This window comes from Fusarium tjaetaba, assembly GCF_013396195.1.
Source record: "Fusarium tjaetaba strain NRRL 66243 chromosome Unknown NRRL66243_c0000421, whole genome shotgun sequence".
Lineage (NCBI taxonomy): Eukaryota > Fungi > Ascomycota > Sordariomycetes > Hypocreales > Nectriaceae > Fusarium > Fusarium tjaetaba.
The window spans coordinates 46,429-60,048 of NW_023501617.1; the positions used below are offsets into that span (position 1 = coordinate 46,429).

The 13,620-nt window shown below is 49.7% G+C and overlaps 8 protein-coding genes across 8 annotated transcripts; 4 read left to right on the forward strand and 4 right to left on the reverse strand.

The window, feature by feature from the left end:
- Positions 1 to 895: 895 nt before the first annotated feature.
- On the forward strand, positions 896 to 1,555 carry FTJAE_13458 (mitochondrial succinate dehydrogenase subunit C; the record flags this gene model as incomplete). The annotated part of the gene is made up of 3 exons (XM_037346603.1): positions 896 to 935; positions 986 to 1,064; positions 1,111 to 1,555. 3 exons carry the CDS (start codon positions 896 to 898, stop codon positions 1,553 to 1,555), a joined length of 564 nt encoding a protein of 187 aa, XP_037199521.1.
- A 261-nt stretch (positions 1,556 to 1,816) lies between these two features.
- Positions 1,817 to 3,252, reverse strand: FTJAE_13459 (transcription initiation factor TFIID subunit 6; the record flags this gene model as incomplete). The annotated part of the gene is made up of 2 exons (XM_037346604.1): positions 1,817 to 2,820; positions 2,865 to 3,252. 2 exons carry the CDS (start codon positions 3,250 to 3,252, stop codon positions 1,817 to 1,819), a joined length of 1,392 nt encoding a protein of 463 aa, XP_037199522.1.
- Positions 3,253 to 4,035: 783 nt separating this feature from the next.
- On the forward strand, positions 4,036 to 5,841 carry FTJAE_13460 (uncharacterized protein; the record flags this gene model as incomplete). The annotated part of the gene is made up of 4 exons (XM_037346606.1): positions 4,036 to 4,267; positions 4,324 to 4,391; positions 4,449 to 4,845; positions 4,910 to 5,841. The coding sequence occupies 4 exons, from the start codon at positions 4,036 to 4,038 to the stop codon at positions 5,839 to 5,841; spliced, it is 1,629 nt and encodes a 542-aa protein (XP_037199523.1).
- Positions 5,842 to 6,566: 725 nt separating this feature from the next.
- On the reverse strand, positions 6,567 to 7,502 carry FTJAE_13461 (adenosine monophosphate transferase FICD like; the record flags this gene model as incomplete). Its single annotated transcript, XM_037346607.1, has 1 exon — positions 6,567 to 7,502. The coding sequence occupies one exon, from the start codon at positions 7,500 to 7,502 to the stop codon at positions 6,567 to 6,569; it is 936 nt and encodes a 311-aa protein (XP_037199524.1).
- Positions 7,503 to 7,793: 291 nt separating this feature from the next.
- On the reverse strand, positions 7,794 to 8,654 carry FTJAE_13462 (peroxisomal short-chain alcohol dehydrogenase; the record flags this gene model as incomplete). The annotated part of the gene is made up of 1 exon (XM_037346608.1): positions 7,794 to 8,654. One exon carries the CDS (start codon positions 8,652 to 8,654, stop codon positions 7,794 to 7,796), a length of 861 nt encoding a protein of 286 aa, XP_037199525.1.
- A 461-nt stretch (positions 8,655 to 9,115) lies between these two features.
- Positions 9,116 to 10,150, forward strand: FTJAE_13463 (uncharacterized protein; the record flags this gene model as incomplete). Its single annotated transcript, XM_037346609.1, has 1 exon — positions 9,116 to 10,150. The coding sequence occupies one exon, from the start codon at positions 9,116 to 9,118 to the stop codon at positions 10,148 to 10,150; it is 1,035 nt and encodes a 344-aa protein (XP_037199526.1).
- Positions 10,151 to 10,415: 265 nt separating this feature from the next.
- Positions 10,416 to 11,972, forward strand: FTJAE_13464 (uncharacterized protein; the record flags this gene model as incomplete). The annotated part of the gene is made up of 1 exon (XM_037346610.1): positions 10,416 to 11,972. One exon carries the CDS (start codon positions 10,416 to 10,418, stop codon positions 11,970 to 11,972), a length of 1,557 nt encoding a protein of 518 aa, XP_037199527.1.
- A 118-nt stretch (positions 11,973 to 12,090) lies between these two features.
- FTJAE_13465 (D-mandelate dehydrogenase) lies at positions 12,091 to 13,291 on the reverse strand (the record flags this gene model as incomplete). The annotated part of the gene is made up of 2 exons (XM_037346611.1): positions 12,091 to 12,840; positions 12,926 to 13,291. The coding sequence occupies 2 exons, from the start codon at positions 13,289 to 13,291 to the stop codon at positions 12,091 to 12,093; spliced, it is 1,116 nt and encodes a 371-aa protein (XP_037199528.1).
- Positions 13,292 to 13,620: the final 329 nt, after the last annotated feature.

The window sequence follows — 13,620 nt, forward strand, 5'->3', positions numbered from 1 at the left end:
AACATTCAGTCTCTTCATAGTCTGACGTCAGTTTTGTATTCTTTGTTCTGGTGACGGTTGAACATCCCTCAGCGGCGAACTGGACAGGCTATGAGAAGCACTTGAAGAGAACAGTAATCATTTAACAGAATGGCGAGTCCTTGCGCAGTTCAGCTACACAAACTGCAACTCCTCTGGCAGCTGCGGTGTATGTTTTTACACCTTGGAGTCGACATCAAAGACAGTCTTTACGTATTCGACGCGATGCCATCGTTGTTCAGTGTTCAGCAATATGCTATCCAATTGACCTTCACGTTGAGCACCTCGGGTCAATCACAGTCATTGTAGACCAGTCATTATCACGGGGCACTACTCGAGCTCGCCTTCAAAGGTCAAATCACAAGCACGTATACATCAGAATGTAGATCTCAAAAATGAAACGACACCTAGACGGGAAAACTAGGTGTCGAGATTAACGACGGATCCAATTTCCCAATATTCTTCTAAGAACTGTTCTCGAGTCCAAAGACCCTGCCTACAATGCTGTCCACTCTCTACACTAGACAGCGTGCGGCGAACGTTCTTGTCTATCTGAAGAAGAAAGGAAAATCCAAACCGCGACGCAAAAAATTCGCGATAACAAAACCCACGATCCTGCTTAGTCATTCAGTCTCTGCACGTGAGAGTGGGTCACGTGCGTTCCGAGATGAGGAATTGACATCATCCCATTGGCTGATTGGACCGAGAAGCCGAGGAGGCCCGTTCCGATGTCTCGAGAATAGGAAGCCATCATCATTGATACTCCAGATACCGTACGGATTCTCGCCCTTGAAGCATCGACGCTGACGATATCGTTGACCGGACCTTGGCTGAACCCTTTCTCTTTGAAATCGATAGATTCTCACAATCCGCCACGATGCTCGCTCAACGTGTTGGCGTCGCCGCTCTTCGTCAAGGTACTTTGGCAACCCGAGCCTCGACATCCCGATATCTAACACCTCTGTAGGCGCGACCAAGCCCTTCTTCGCCCAGAACATCCCCAAGGCTGCTCTCGCTGCTGGAATCTCTACCTCTTCCCCCCTACGGTGCGTCCCTAGCTTCAATCGAGCTTCACCCATCTGACATTCGCAGCGCTGTCGGTTCTACCAAGGTCTCGCAGCAAGACGGCCACCAGATCCTCGTCAACCAGCGCCTCAACCGTCCCGTCTCTCCCCATCTGGCCATCTACAAGATCGAGCAGACATGGTTCGGTAGCTCCGCCTGGAACCGAATCACCGGCTGCACCCTCTCCGCGACCATGTACGGCTTCTCCCTCGCCTACCTCGTCGCTCCTCTTGTCGGACTTCACCTCGAGAGCGCAAGCATCGCCAGCTTCGCTGCTGGTCTCCCCCTCGCCATCAAGGGCGGCATCAAGTTCACGCTGGGCTTCCCCTTCGTCTACCACGCCATCAGCGGCTTCAAGCACCTCCTGTACGACGCTGGCAAGGGTTTCGCCAAGACGACTATTGTCCAGGCCGACAAGTACATCTGGGCTGCCAGTTTCCTCGGCGCCATTGGCCTGGTTGCTTTCCTGTAGAATACCAAAATTGAACAGAAGACGGAGGGATATAGATGGCATGGTTCGCAGTGGATGACACAATGGATAAGGGAAGGAGTACGGCAAGGACGAGAAACTCGTGTACGAGTATTAGCCTGAGGGCATTCCTGACTTTGAGCAAAGAATTTTATTATCTGTACACAAGCGCCTTTAAATGCTTGAGCCTGTTCTAACCAACACCTCGTGAGGTATCCGCAACCAAACGCCATTCGCCTGTCGTGAATATTACGTGCCAAATATCTAATCCAAGAATCGAGCATCCAGGATTGTCCTGATCAATCTCCGATTACCCGCAGAGGCAATCTTTTCCCCGATGATGGGCCCGATAAAGTCCTTGAGTTCGGATATCTCTGTCTCGACATTTGCTGTACCATTGACTCCGTTGGTGTCTGATTCGACATGATCTGCCAGCGAAGCCACAGCTTGTACTATGCCCTGAACTAGCATCTCGTAGTCCATTGTGCCCTCTGCCTTTTCCTTCAGGGGTTGTAAAATCCCCGAGTCAAAAGTCTGCAAGTTGCGTAGCACCAGCACGCGGATTGCCTCTGGACCTCCTGCTTCCAACAGGCCGTGGATGGCACCGTAGAGAACCGCAGGGGGTTTGGTAGGGTCGAGAAAGTATTTGAGGCATGTCCTCGTCAACTTGGGTCGCAGGAGTGTGTTGGAAGCAGAGTATTTGCGCGCAATTCGTCCAACCAGAGATGCAGCCAGCTGTCGAAGATCATACTGCTCCTTGAGAGCATCCGTTCCTTCATCAGTGCCCAATTTCCTCGCCATTAGACAAGTAAGAGCGGGCGCTGACAGGGGACTGGCGTAGGGATCCAGGAAAAGGCTCTTGTTCTCGATGAGAGCATTCGTCAGCTCCATCATCTGCTTTAGAGTGAAGGTGTCATCGAGATGGTGTGTTACTCGGTCCATGATAAAGGTGATGAAGTATGGGATGAGCTGGTGCAGTCCAGGGTCGTCTCTCACGGAACCGAGAGCGGCTTGCCGTAGGCGTACCACTTCTTCGTCAGGATTGTCGTCGAGAACAGCAGCCTGGATCTTATCGAAGTAGAGTATGAGCTCCTTGCTCACAATGTGCTTAACAGATGGTTTCATGGAGACATTGTCATTGCCTGCCAGGGCGGACAAGGCAGGGTTCGCACCAGGCCCCTTGGGGAGGAGTTCCTGCGATCGAGATTCCGAGGTCGTGGGGTTCTGAGGGATGGAAGGCTGGACACCCTCGATGGCGAGCCAGTGCGCTGAAGACGTCAACATGGAATCGTGCGCCGACCGGAAAACGTACCTGTAAAACCCATGTCGCGCGGCACCTTGGGCAGAGGCGCATTGATGAGCTTTTCAAAATCGACCTCTTCATCCTCAATGTAGAACAGCGGCTGGCCAGGTCCAAGACTGGCCTCGCCGTATCGTAGCGGACGCGTAGAGTCGTAGCCGTAGAGGGGCTCTACGTCGAGGGCCCTGAGGGCGAGGGAGATATCGTTTACGGTGAGGGTTGTCCTGCGGGCGGCGCGCATGAAGCGCAGAGATTCTACGATGACCTGGCCGATCCGGTATTCGACGTCCTGTGCCAAGCACTTGAGCGCTTCTTCGTTGAGAGCGCTGATGCCGACCGACTCTGCGACATCCTTGACATTATCCGGATTCCAGAGCAGTTTGGGGGTATCGGTAGCCATGGCGCTGTGGATTGCGCAAGAAGGCGCTGATTTGGGTGACGTGATTCAGAGGGCAGTGTGTGTGGTTTGGGACTGTGTCGGAGAACTGTAAGGTATATTTATTGAGTTGCGTGAATGTGAAGCTTGACGAGGCTGAGATGGAGCTGCGCATTTGGACAGTGTGGCTTGATAAGTCAGCGCCACACTTGAGCTCTGATCGATATTGACCTTGAGTTTGGATACTGCCATACTTTGTCACAACTTCATTTCAATGCTTCATCTCAGCTTCTACCATTCATCAATTAACAGCTGACTGACTGCAAGTTGATGTTGATGGCGCGACCGAGGCGCATTAATCCCAGCTGGTGTATAACCTAAATTAACCCTCAATAGTGAGGCACCTTGCAATGATTTTACCTGATGGCTACTCTCAAGATCTCACTCGGAACTTGTCTAGGTCGGAAAGGGCCTGGCTGATAAAGATAGTCGGGGTTACTTCTTGACCCAAGATACCATCAAGGAGGGGGAGGAGAAAAGCGCTGTGACATATCGGATGACTTAGGATGAACCAGCAGCATCTTACACAAGTCATGAACCATCCAATTTCTAGATCCGAGGAAATGAACAACTTTCCACCTCATAGCATGATATTTATCCATGAATGCCATTCTGATAATTCCCCCCCAAGACTCTTGCGACATCTCGCCTCAGCATTCATCCCAGCCAGGGAGATATTCCTCAAAGATCATAGTAGTTCTCGATCGTCAGGGGAACTTGTTGATTGCCCTGATACAGCAGAACGTAATGCATCCTGGTGCCATCCCAATGAAAATTGAACTCCAGGTTCTGGAGCTCACCCACAGCATTCCTGGACAAGCAGCTTGCGAATCCAGGGACTGCATCTGGGCCCTCCTGACGATACATGTTCACGTAAAAACACCCATCTCTCCCCTGCCACACTGCCTGTGGAGGAACAGGCCTTCTGTTTTGGCCGCCAGCAGAGAGCTCATCGCCCTGGGGAGTGTGTCAGTTACTGGTTGGTTTTGCTAGCCCATGTAGTAGTGAGATACTCACCGGATTCACGAGCCAAAGAATGGATAGAAGAAGCTCCTGGAGAACAGGCTCCCAAAGAACAGGCCCCAGGGATCGATCCTAAACGGGTATGTAGCCATGTCCATTGGTGTCAGAAATACGTCTCAAGACTAACATATATCGAGATTGAACAGGAAGAACAGGAACAGGAATATGACGAGCACGAAAGAAAGTTAACCCGTAGTAAAGCGTATCTTCATCGGCACCTGGCTCTCGATCGCACAGACTTTAATGCCATAGACTCTTGGAAGAGTCTCAGCGGCAGCATTGCCGCCGTTTTGAACGTCCCCAGCATTCATAATGCTACCTGGGACAGTCTCGATGAGGCCCTCCAGCAGAAGTTCATCAGCTATGCCCCTAATGCAGAAGAGCTTTTTGAACCGTATGGCATGAACCAGCGAATATTTCAACGATGGGTTTGGGAGATTGTTGATGAGAATTTCTTTTCCCATAAAAGCAAGGACATAGTTTGGGCCTCACCCTACTGGGAAGCCCAGGCAACCATCAAGCGCTATTTACGAGGTACGAATCATGAAACGACCAAGATTCCCAAGCTCCGAGAATGAGGTGGCACAGCACTAACCAGACCAACCCAACCCAACAGACCACGACTTCCGCTACGATCGTAATCTTGACTCCCACAAGTTTCCACATTGGAGATATACCACGATCGATTTCTACATGTCACTTGAAGACACCCCGCAGAGCGTACGGAGGATTGATCCTACCTGTGTTGTCCCTATCATTGCCAAGGCGCTCGGCCGGTATTTCCCAGAGGAGTACGATGGAAGAGATCCCGCCAACGAAACCCACCCGGTTCTTCTAAATCTTGCTAGTATCGTGGTCGACCTGGATTTCCTCTTTGACACCAACCTGACTGTCTTCTCCCATGTCTTTCACCACCCCATAACTCAACAAACCTCCGGGTTTTCTTTCCAACGTAACCTTGAAGGAATAGAGGGCCAGACTATGGAAGACCATTATGGCGGTCTCGGCCGTAATGAAGAGGGACAAAATGTCGATCTTGTAGTTAATCCAATGCTGCTGCAGCGCGGGTACTACTATGGATACGATTACGGAGTCAAGACAGCTGCGCATCCCATGCAAGTTTGCGTCGCTTGGCTCGAGGCTCACCGCAACCCGCCAGATTCGCCAGAGGTGGACGGAGAGGAAGAGCATACTGCGGGAACAGATGAGGCGACTGCGGAGGAGAGGAGCGAGGGACATAGTGATCATGGTTCTGAGGACGAGGGTAACAAGGAGCAAGGCGATCAAGTAGAGGGGCTGCCAAAGGAGGAGGAGAAGAGCAGAGAGGAAGTAGACAAAGACGAGGATAATGAAGCGATAACTAACCAGGGGGGAAAGAATAACAAGAACAAGAAGAGGGCAGGTAAGAAGGGAGATGAAAGCGAGGAAGAGGAGGATCAAACAAAGCAGAAGGAGAAAAAGATAAACCCAAAGAACACGACTAAAAGCAAGAAAGTGAAAAGGAACAAACAGAAGCGTCGTCAGAAATGAGCACAAAGGAGCGACTGTTGCCATCAATCTTATCATCAGACATCACAGAGGAAACAAATATGCTTTGAGCTACTAGGTAGGGCCTTTGGGGACTTTTTTCCAGTATCAAAACTAAATAAATTACCTACAAACTGCAAAAATATCAATCTCGAAGTTGCAGGCTCCGGGCACCACTCATCCCACTCCATCGTTACATATATGTCTTTTCCTTTTTCTGTCTTGCTGGTGTTTCCCATCCTGCAACTCAAGCTTTCCAGGCAGTAAGGAGACCGGATTCGATCCCACGAACTGTCCTGGAAAGCGGCGAGAGACCGGTCGTACACGCTTTGTTAAACCGTTAGGCCAAAGCGAGCTGCCGCCACTTCTGGTGATAGGGGTTCAGTGACTCTGACACATAAAGGTATGGCTGGGGGTGGTTTAGGTGTGAGTAGAGTGTTGGCGTGGCGGCTGGCAGGTGTTGGCAGTGCCAGGGGCAGAGTGGTGGATCGGCCGAAAGTGAGGGCGTGATGGTGTTTGATGTGTGAGGCTGCTCGATCCCTGATAGTGTCTGGGACCAAGGGTTCTGGCAGTGTTAATAATGATAGGCGGTGGAGGATGTGTTTCTTGATGCTCGTGCCAAGTCACCATGACCCCCTTTTCTGGAAACCATCCTGTAAACTGTTCCAATTCTGCTCGAATGTTACAAAAGGTATCCCAGACACGAAAAGAATTAAATAAATGGTATATCACCCATCCAATTGCAGAGGTTCGCAAACCAGCAACATACCCGCCGTCGCATGCTTCAAGACATAGGAAGCCAGCTTTTTATAAAGCTTCGGTCTACAGCCGTCCGACACTCCACGGCAAGTCTCAGCCTCAGAGATCTCCAGATCCATCGCCTCAACAGTAATTGAAAGATACTCTGCACACTCCTCCTCATCCTGACCAAAAGGGGCGAGACACCCCGCCCACTTGAAGAGTATAGCGTTGAGTATAAGGCGGCTCATCTGGCCGTTGGCGGTATGAAATGGATGGATACTGAAGAAAATGTGGCTGTATTTTGCTGCAAGCGCCACAGGATCAATCTCTCCTTTTACTCCAGCAGCCAGTATATCAGATCTGTAGCTGGCCATCATCTTGTCCATCGCAGCGGGGATTTTGTTGGGGTCCATGTAGGGACGGGACGTTGCTTGTACGGGAGATGTGCGATATTTGCCGCTGTACTCGGTATCATATGTGCCTTGAGTCTGATTGAACTCATTCGTCAAGATTCGATGCGCTTCCTTGATGATATCCTCGGACAGATCGCTCTTTGTGGTTTGGCAAATGAGATATTGCGCTGCCTTGAGATGCTGGCTCAGCTCTCGATAGACTTCCACGTCAAGCACTAGGATATCAGATGGGTTACTGATCGAGCCTTCGAAAATGGCTCGGCAAAGCTCGACTGTAGTGTTGAAGTTGAAACTGACATCTTCGATGTTGTTGGAGCCATGGACAAGGCGGTAGAGAGAGTCAAGGATGTGTCGTTGCATCTTGTCTGGATCAATAGTCCTTTCGAGTGACAGTTCGCGGAAGAGGTCATATAGCTCCTTGGGGTCATCTTCCGGGCCACTTCCGACATAAGATCTCCTATCCATTGTGATCAACAGAGGGTGTGTTTGCGTAGTCTGCAGAGGAGCCATGGCTCTTTGACACAGTAGACAATATAAATTGAGATTAAATTCTTCTTCGTTATCCTAGTGATTCTGAAGCTCTTTTTCACTGATAGACGATGGAGATTGATCAAATTGACGAGTGAAGGGAAAGCAGCGATTTAGAAATATGAACTCCCTTGAATTCTGTACCACATCTAACGACCAGCTGCCTTGAGCTTATATTTATGAGAACGAAACTTTGAAAATAAAGCCTTGTACTCTATTTTATCTCGGCCCGCTCCCGTGAAAATAAAAAGTCGGTTGACACATCGTAGTCATTTAGATCACCAACCCAACAGTAAACTTCTCCCATGACTCCTTAATCTCATCCCTCGCCGCCTTGAGCTCCTCAACATCCCACATACACTCCACAAACCTGCCACTCAGAAACTTGGCCTCATCGCTCGCAGCCCAAACAGCAAAGTCACTCGGCAGTGACACATCCTCCGGAACAAGTCCATAGTCCTTGACGACATCCACGAGAGGTCGAGTGATGGCCGTGTCCATGATGAGTCCGGGGTGAAACTGTATAACCACCTTGTCTCGGTTCTCATTGGCGTACCATTCAAATACTTTGTAAGCTCCAAGCTTTGAGCCGCGATAGGCTGAGAATCCGGGCATGAACTCTGTGTACATTGCGCTTGTGGATACGTGGATGACTGTGGCTCCGGGAGTGGCGAGAGGGTCAAAGGCACGCAAGAGGTTAAAGTTTCCTTTGATGTTGATCTCGAATGTGAGCCACCAATCGACAGGATCTGCCACGGTCACATGTTCGGTCTTGGGCATGTATCCAGCGTTGGCGATGAGAATGTCGATCTTTCCATTGATTGCAGTGGTGTAAGCTTCGAGGACAGACTTGGTCGAGTCAGCGTCGACGATGTTGACTGTATAAGTCCAGACTCTAGTTTCGGGGTATTTCTCTTCAATGTAGGCTTTGTTTTCGAGGAGTGTCTTTTCTGTTCGGCCAAGGAGAGCCAAGTTGGTGATGCCTGATTTGGCAAATGACCTGGCAATGCTGGCACCAATACCAGAGCCACCACCTGTGATTACAGCATTCTTTCCTTTGGTAGAGAGCTCAGGACGAAAGGAGGAGATGGACGGATATGAAGTCTTGTGAAGTGTCTTGACTGGGGATGCCATTTTGACGCTTAATTAAGGATGAGATGTGTGGATAAGTAGTGAATAGACAGTGAACGAATAGTGGCTGAACAGTAAATGAATAGTGACTGAATGAGAGCGATTTCATTTCTTTTTTTCGGCCTTCTCATACAATATATACATTTTTGGCCCAGCATCCTTCATCTTTGTGAATCCTTTCATGAGCATCTTTCACTGAGCATCGTGAACTCAACGTTGAGTTGCGTTACACATTACTCATGCGCTGACGCCTCACCCTTGCTACATGACTACCCCACCAGCCACCATAACGCCTCATAACGTTATCGATCCTCTCTTGGTAAGTCAGCAACGTTATTCCTCCAACATCGTCATCACACTCCCCATGCCATTGAAATGTCACCTCCGGGAAATGGAGATAATTCCGATGTATGTGGATCTCACAATTACCAAGCAGAAACTTTTGTTACCAAACACCACCTAACATGTATGAACAGCCGAAGCGGGAGCGCAGCAGAGTTGCGCAGCGCGAGTATCGCAAAAGGCATGCCTCAAAGTTCAACACTCTCAAAGATGAGAATCAGAGGTTGAGAAATGCTCTCAAACGAATTGAAAAGGTCGCGCTGAAGCGTGGTGGGAAGGATCAGGAACTTGAGGCGGCGCTGGCTGAAGCGAGAGAAACCCTTGGAGAAGAGAGCGAAAGTCGAGCCTTGACAACTTCTGGTTCAATAGACACTGATCCAATCTCTGCTGAGAGGTTATCATATCTATCAGGGTTGTTGTCGTCGGATATCATGATACATGCTCAATCGCTGGGCCAAAACACCGCGCCTCCTCGTCTAAGTCTAGAGCAGCAACTCTGGACTAACACGGACAGATTGGCCCGTATTTTTGAAGCGCCATCAGATGCAGGCAAATATCTCGGCGACGGTCTATACACATTTGCAGGGACGCTATACTGGGCATGTACAAGAAATACAGTATCGCTATGGGAGACATACAAGCTCAACATGATTGGTAGACCTGGACTCCCAGCCCAAAACCCGATGGATCGATTATTCAACCACTCAAAGCACCTAAACGATCGAAGATTCCTGCTCTCACTGGCCCTGGCTCGACTAGAGTACAAGCACAAAGGCTTCATCGATCTTCCACGCGCAGGAACCGAAATGGTGTGGAAGTCAGTGCTGCCCGATCTACGACGCAAAATGGAACAGGAACTAGTCGAGAAAGGACAGGGGCCCGAATGGTGGAAGACTCCAGGGGAAGTTGAGAACCATTTGCGCAAGTATCTCGAACCAGCCGAGATTGACGAGCTGCAGGCTCTCGTAGAGGGAAGAGGGTCAGAGGAGGTTTTGACCAAGTACAAGCCTTTGGTTGAGATGATGATTGCTGAATTTGTCTGTTTTCCGGATGGTCCGAGATGGAATCTTTTATATGTTGCTATGGCTGTTGGGAGCTGGAGGAGTGATCATCCGAAACCTTCAGAGTTGGTGCAAGATTTGAGTGCAAGCGTTTAAGCGATTACGAGCAATGAATGATGTTTCTATTCCTGTTAATTCCTGTATTGAGATTATACCATCATTTTGGAGCCATGAGGTCAAAGAGCTGAATAATCCCAGATCCATAGACGGATATTGACAGTCGGGACCTGGCAGGTATCACGGACTCCACTAGACCCCTGCGTTCGAACCCCTGTAGATCAACGCCCCACCGCTGCCCTAGCGACCACCCCAACTTATACCAAACAATCGATCCCAGCTCCAACATCCATCAGCAACCATCATGACAGACAACGGCCTAAAATCTCGTCTGGCCTCTGTCCTCCCAAAAGACCACGACTTTACAATCCTCCACATATCAACGCCCCCTACAAAGACCGACCCTCTGTACTCCCCGCCTCCAAACGAACGGCCCGAGCGAACGTACTGCGAGAACCATTTCCTCGCTGGTTCAATCGATGCAGACGGCAAGCAGGTTTTGGTGCTAGGTGTTGAAGTCTTTATCTACACGACTGCTCGATCGACTACATTGTTTGTGTCAAAGGCTGATTCGACGGGCTATCTGACGCTTCTCAATCTTCCCAAGGCGACACCGAGTCCTATTCGTGAAATATGTGCCACGTTTGTTGGATTCCTCGTTGAGAAGAGGAAAAGAAAGGATATACAATTCATCGTCAATTTATTCGCCCGCGCGCAAGATCAATACCTATTTCCCGGGAGTGTCGATAATAAGGGCAAACATGTCCTCGATGACCGCGGTCTTATCAAGTGGTGGTGTCGCGTGCTCGATCCCCTTCTCGGACCAGCACCAAAATCGGTAGAAGCACCGTGGAAGAGTTCAAAGGGATACATCGTCGTACCAGGGTTGGAGCCAAATGAGATTCGAGCAATGACACCTCGAAGAACAGACGCTGCTTGGGAGTTTACGCATCCGCTGGAACGAATATCACACTATTATCGGGAATTTGACTGGGTACCACCGCGATGTCTGATCCCACACTTTCCTGACGATCCCAAATCACGATTCCGGGATGAGCTTGATGAGGAGGCTGCGAGTTCGCAAGCAATGAAGATGCAGGGTAGCTGGAAGAGTGTCAAGACTCTCGACATGTTTTGGGAAATGATGGCTTTCCGACAAGAATGCTCCAGTGGCCGCATGACGGGGTTTATCTGGTTGGTATTTGACGACAAGGAACCAGAACCGACAGCAAACGAGTCTTTTCCATCGACAAATCCACCGTCGACACCAAAGGCGCAGCGGATCACTCAAATAACACCAACCACAACACCTCGAAAACTCTTTCCCAGCAAGAAACAGCCAGACACCAAGCCAAAGAAGAAGCAGAAGAAAAAGAAACTCACCGGTCCGATCATTCCTCGAAAGCCCCAGATCAAGCGCGCGAAACACAATTACCTGCTTGATCGTCCCGCAAACACAGCATATTACTCATGGACACCTGAAGGTCGCGGTGAGAAGATTGTCGACGAGGCAACCTACAAGCGCATTGTAGATCTACTACTACACCTCGACTTTGCTACCCTCAACAAAGCGGTCGGTAGTACACGCCGCTGGCTGAGCGAAGGCGGAGGCGGTGGTAACTGGGGCGTTGTTGTATCCGGTGCACGCGAGACGCCAACTCAAACGGCACACGACCGCGAGAACGGCGTGAACAATCTCACTGGTCTTGTCAAGAGAAAACGAACCGATTCAACTGTCGACGAGTCTCAAAACAAGGTTAATGTCCTTGGAGAGGGCCTCGTCAAGAAGAAGCCGAAAGAAGAGCCCAAGGCTGTAAATGTACTTTCCACTGGTCTAATTAGAAAGAAGCCCAAGGAGTAAGTGTATCTGTATGATTAGTGTTGGGTATTGTTAAGCCGGAGTTGGTATATGTATTGGTTAAGGCATTCGTTATCATGATTCTATGCTATCTGCTTCTAGCCTCTATCGCCGTATTGCGCTACTTTTTGAGAAATTCCAGGTTTACCGGAGTAATGGCTTCTCCTCCGCTGAGAACAGCCATGATGTTTCTCATGCTCAGCTCTTCAAAACCCTTGTGGGTGTCGACTGTTCCACCAGCATTATGGCATGTCACCAACACGCGGCCCTGTTTAGCGAGCTCCAACAGTTTGGGGTGTATCTTTGGCTCGTTTGCATGAACATCCAGAGCCGTGCTTGACAGTGTACCGTCTCGAAGAGCAGCAGCCAGTGCATCCTCGTCAACAAGACTTCCCCGTGCAATATTGACAAACCGCGATCCACGCTTGAAGAATGGCAGAGTCTTTGAGTTGATCAGAGTGCCTTCACCAGCTGGTGTGCAGAGAACAACGCAGTCGCATCGACCAAGAAGACTCTCAAGCGTCTCATGGTGGGTAGCTCGGACAGGAGCCACGACAGCAGCAGGCTTGGGAAGCACATCATAATAGTGAATGTCCATCCCAAAGCCATGTCGCGCACGAGCAGCGATTTGTTGACCAATGTTGCCAAAGCCAATGATGCCTAGAGCCTGATCACGGAGATTGTACGACTGCATTGTAGCATCGCGATGATTCTCCTTGAATGCCTCCTCATCGCCCGACATGGCGGAGGAGATACACCATGGGAGGACCCGGAATGTTGAAATGATCCCGACAATAGCAAAGTCAGCTACAGCTTCAGCAGCCGCGAGACCAGAATTGCAGTAAATGATTCCTTTCGAGTCAGCGAGTGTCTACAGGCAGTTGTGTCAACTCACCTCGTTCTCCCAGTAGCTTCGTATCAGCCCAGTCAAACCCAGCACCCGCGCTTGCAAATACCTTGACACTCTGTGGCAGCAAACTAATCAACTCTTGGTCCCATTTCCCCATTTCACCTCCAGTTCCCCAAAATGGCCGAAATATGGCATCAAAATCACCCCATCTCTTTTCCTTGAGGGCCTTGATGAACTCTGGTCGCTGCCGCTCTTCAATTGGCGGTCTGATAACCTCACACTGAATACTGAAGCGGAGATATGTTTCAGGGTTGTATTTGACAGGGTCTCCAATATGAAGAACCTTGTGTTTTGAGGATGTCATGGATGACCGTATTGAGAGAGACCCTTGAGAGATGAAGGGAAGTTGAGGAGCAGGAGATGTAGCTCGCGGTGTAGAAGCTGGCACGGGTGTATTGGTTGGTTCCGCCATTTTGATGGTTGACTGTCTTACAAAAAGAGAGTATGAGAGAGAGCACACTAGATTGCCCAAAATGTTAGGTAGTCAGATATGTGTGCCTGATCAGATCAATGTGTCTCAGTAAGTGGAACGATCGATAACACTCAGCCGCACCACACGTTGACCTCCACTCGCTCGCCTTGTCTGGTTCGACAGCCCCCACGGCAGTGATACCCCAGTCTCCGGCCCGTGAGCTTGAGAACGACCCCTACCAGGGTTGCAAAATCGTTAGTAATTAGTAATAGTAATTACTAATTACTAATTACTAAGGGTTTTTTTCTATTAGTAATTAGTATTAGTAA